Here is a 2,265-nt window from a genome sequence, read left to right as displayed (position 1 = left end):
GTTTTCCATAGAGTTTCGCAAAGAATAAAAATAAGAAGAAACCATACAGTTACAATAGGGCTTCGCTGCTTAAGCAGCTCGGGCCCTAAATATTGTCATTTAGAGCATTTATTTGCAGAAAAATGACAATTGGTCAAAATAGCAAAATAAATGGAATGTTTTCAGATCTCGAATAATGCAAAGAAAACAAGTTCATATAGATTCTTAAACTACACAATACTAATGCTTTAACTTAGGAAGAGATCAGAAATCAATATCTGGAAACACCGCATCTTTTTTGTTATTTTGACCAATTGTCATTTTTCTGCAAATAATGCTCTAAATGACAGTATTTTTATTTGAAATTCAGTAGAAATGTTGTCAGTAGTTTATAGAATGAAACAAAAGTGTTAATTTTACTCAAACACATACCAATAAATAGTAAAAAAAGAAAAACTGATTATTTTTATAAAGTGGTCTCTTAATTTTTTCCGCGGCTGTATATACAATGCCACTTGAAAGTATGTGAACCCCTTGAGCACTTGAGCACCCCTTGAGTTTTGTGCTGTTTTACCATAATTTTTCATTTTTCTCACCAGTTTCACCAATCACCAATTTTCAACAGACATAAGTTCTGTTTCCTGGCATTCCTACGCCATCAGTGGACACTGCCATAGGTGGGCACGGCCATCAGTGGGCACTACCATCCATGTGCCAGATTTAGACACCGCTGCAGTTTGAGTTGTGTCAGTGTGTGTTTGGGTGCTTCCGCTGCGTAAGGGCTGCTTCCTGACTGCTGTGATAAAATCAGGAAAAATTCTGTGTCATAGTGCAAAACTGCCTCTTTATAGAGGGCTCTTTGGTACTGTTAGACACCAGTAACTTGGTGACTGCTAAGAGCCGAGTATCCTCTGGTAAGGCCAGGAACCATTCTCATTGCTTTTACTTTACGGTTCAAGTGCTTGTCCATGTGTTGTTTTTTTATCAGGTGAAGACTGTTTGTGATTTAGAGTTAGGAGAGACATGCTCAGCAAAGTAGTAATGCTTGATTTACACAAATGAACATCACTGCAACTTACAACTGTAACTGCAATATACCAAGTGCCTAATTTGTTTTAATCTGTGTAAAATGTTTGCTATGTGATATGTCCAGAGAGAAAGTGAAGACGAAGAGGAGTTTGAAATGGAGGAAACCTTCAACCAAACCTTCAACCAAATCACCTTAGACTTGGATTCAAGATATGGGGTCCTGTCAGCGGTCAGCTGGATCACACTAGTTGTTGCCTTGCCGATTACATTTGTGGCCATTTATGGACTCTATTTCTTCATCAAGGCTGACCATGTTGCTCCGGTGTATGTCATAAACCTTCTTGTCTCTGATGTGGTTCAGCTATGCGGAAACGCCCTTAGCACAGTGTGGGAGCCATGGTATGCCTTTTATTTTTTTGGCCTGATGGCAAGTGTTTGGTTTATGGTGTGCATTGCTACCGAGAGATACATCATGATCGCCTACCCAGTGTTCTTCCGAAATATTCGAACCATCAAGAGAGCTATCCTTGTGTCATTCACTGTGTGGGTGGGGACTGGCATTACAATGGTGATTCTTGATGGTGATGACACGGCTGACTTCTACCGTGCTCTGCCTTTTCTGCTCCCCTTTCCCTTGTTGACGGGGCTTTTCTTGGGATCGTGGAGGATTCTCTCGCAGTCCCGCTCTGTGTCTCCCCGAAAGCGGAAGCAGGTTCTGGGCACCCTGGCCCTCGTGCTCTGGATCTACATGCTCTTTTTCCTGCCATACATTGTGATTGATTTAGTTGTGGTTCTGCCCGACATGAGAGAAAAGTCTACGGTGCGCTACCTCCACCTCTTCTCTGAGGTTCTCATGTCCCTGAATCCTGTGCTGGACCCCGTCCTGTACGTATTCATGCGGAGGGACGCTAAGGACATCCTCCGTGCTTTCCCCTGTTTCCGCCGGGTCCAAAAATGCAGAGAGCAATCAGACACGCCCTACACCAACAGCACAGGTGTCATTGATGCAGCAGAAACCCCAGTCTGAGTAAGGAACCACTGAGAGTCAATGATGCCTTCCAGAACTCCTCTGATAGTATGTGTCAGAACGCTCCCCCCTATGCCCTTTGCCCCTGAACTGTGTTTTATTTTCTTCTGTTTTCTTAATGCTGCAGCCAAACACAAGTTAGTCCATCCCTTTCATTATTTGTCCTGCATGTTCAACAGTTCCCCATCCTCATGAATAACAGTTTAGTCAGACTGACGACTGGTTCAGTC

At 42.8% G+C, this 2,265-nt stretch overlaps 1 protein-coding gene across 1 annotated transcript; it reads left to right on the top strand.

The window, feature by feature from the left end:
- Positions 1–1,162: 1,162 nt before the first annotated feature.
- On the top strand, positions 1,163–2,035 carry LOC308372953 (ovarian cancer G-protein coupled receptor 1-like; the record flags this gene model as incomplete). The annotated part of the gene is made up of 1 exon (XM_080848325.1): positions 1,163–2,035. One exon carries the CDS (start codon positions 1,163–1,165, stop codon positions 2,033–2,035), a length of 873 nt encoding a protein of 290 aa, XP_080704451.1.
- Between the last annotated feature and the right edge of the window lie 230 nt (positions 2,036–2,265).

This window comes from Sprattus sprattus, assembly GCF_963457725.1.
Source record: "Sprattus sprattus genome assembly, chromosome: 12".
Classification (NCBI taxonomy): domain Eukaryota; kingdom Metazoa; phylum Chordata; class Actinopteri; order Clupeiformes; family Clupeidae; genus Sprattus; species Sprattus sprattus.
The sequence above is the reverse complement of the archived record's forward strand: the minus strand, read 5'-3'. Positions and strand labels throughout refer to the sequence as shown.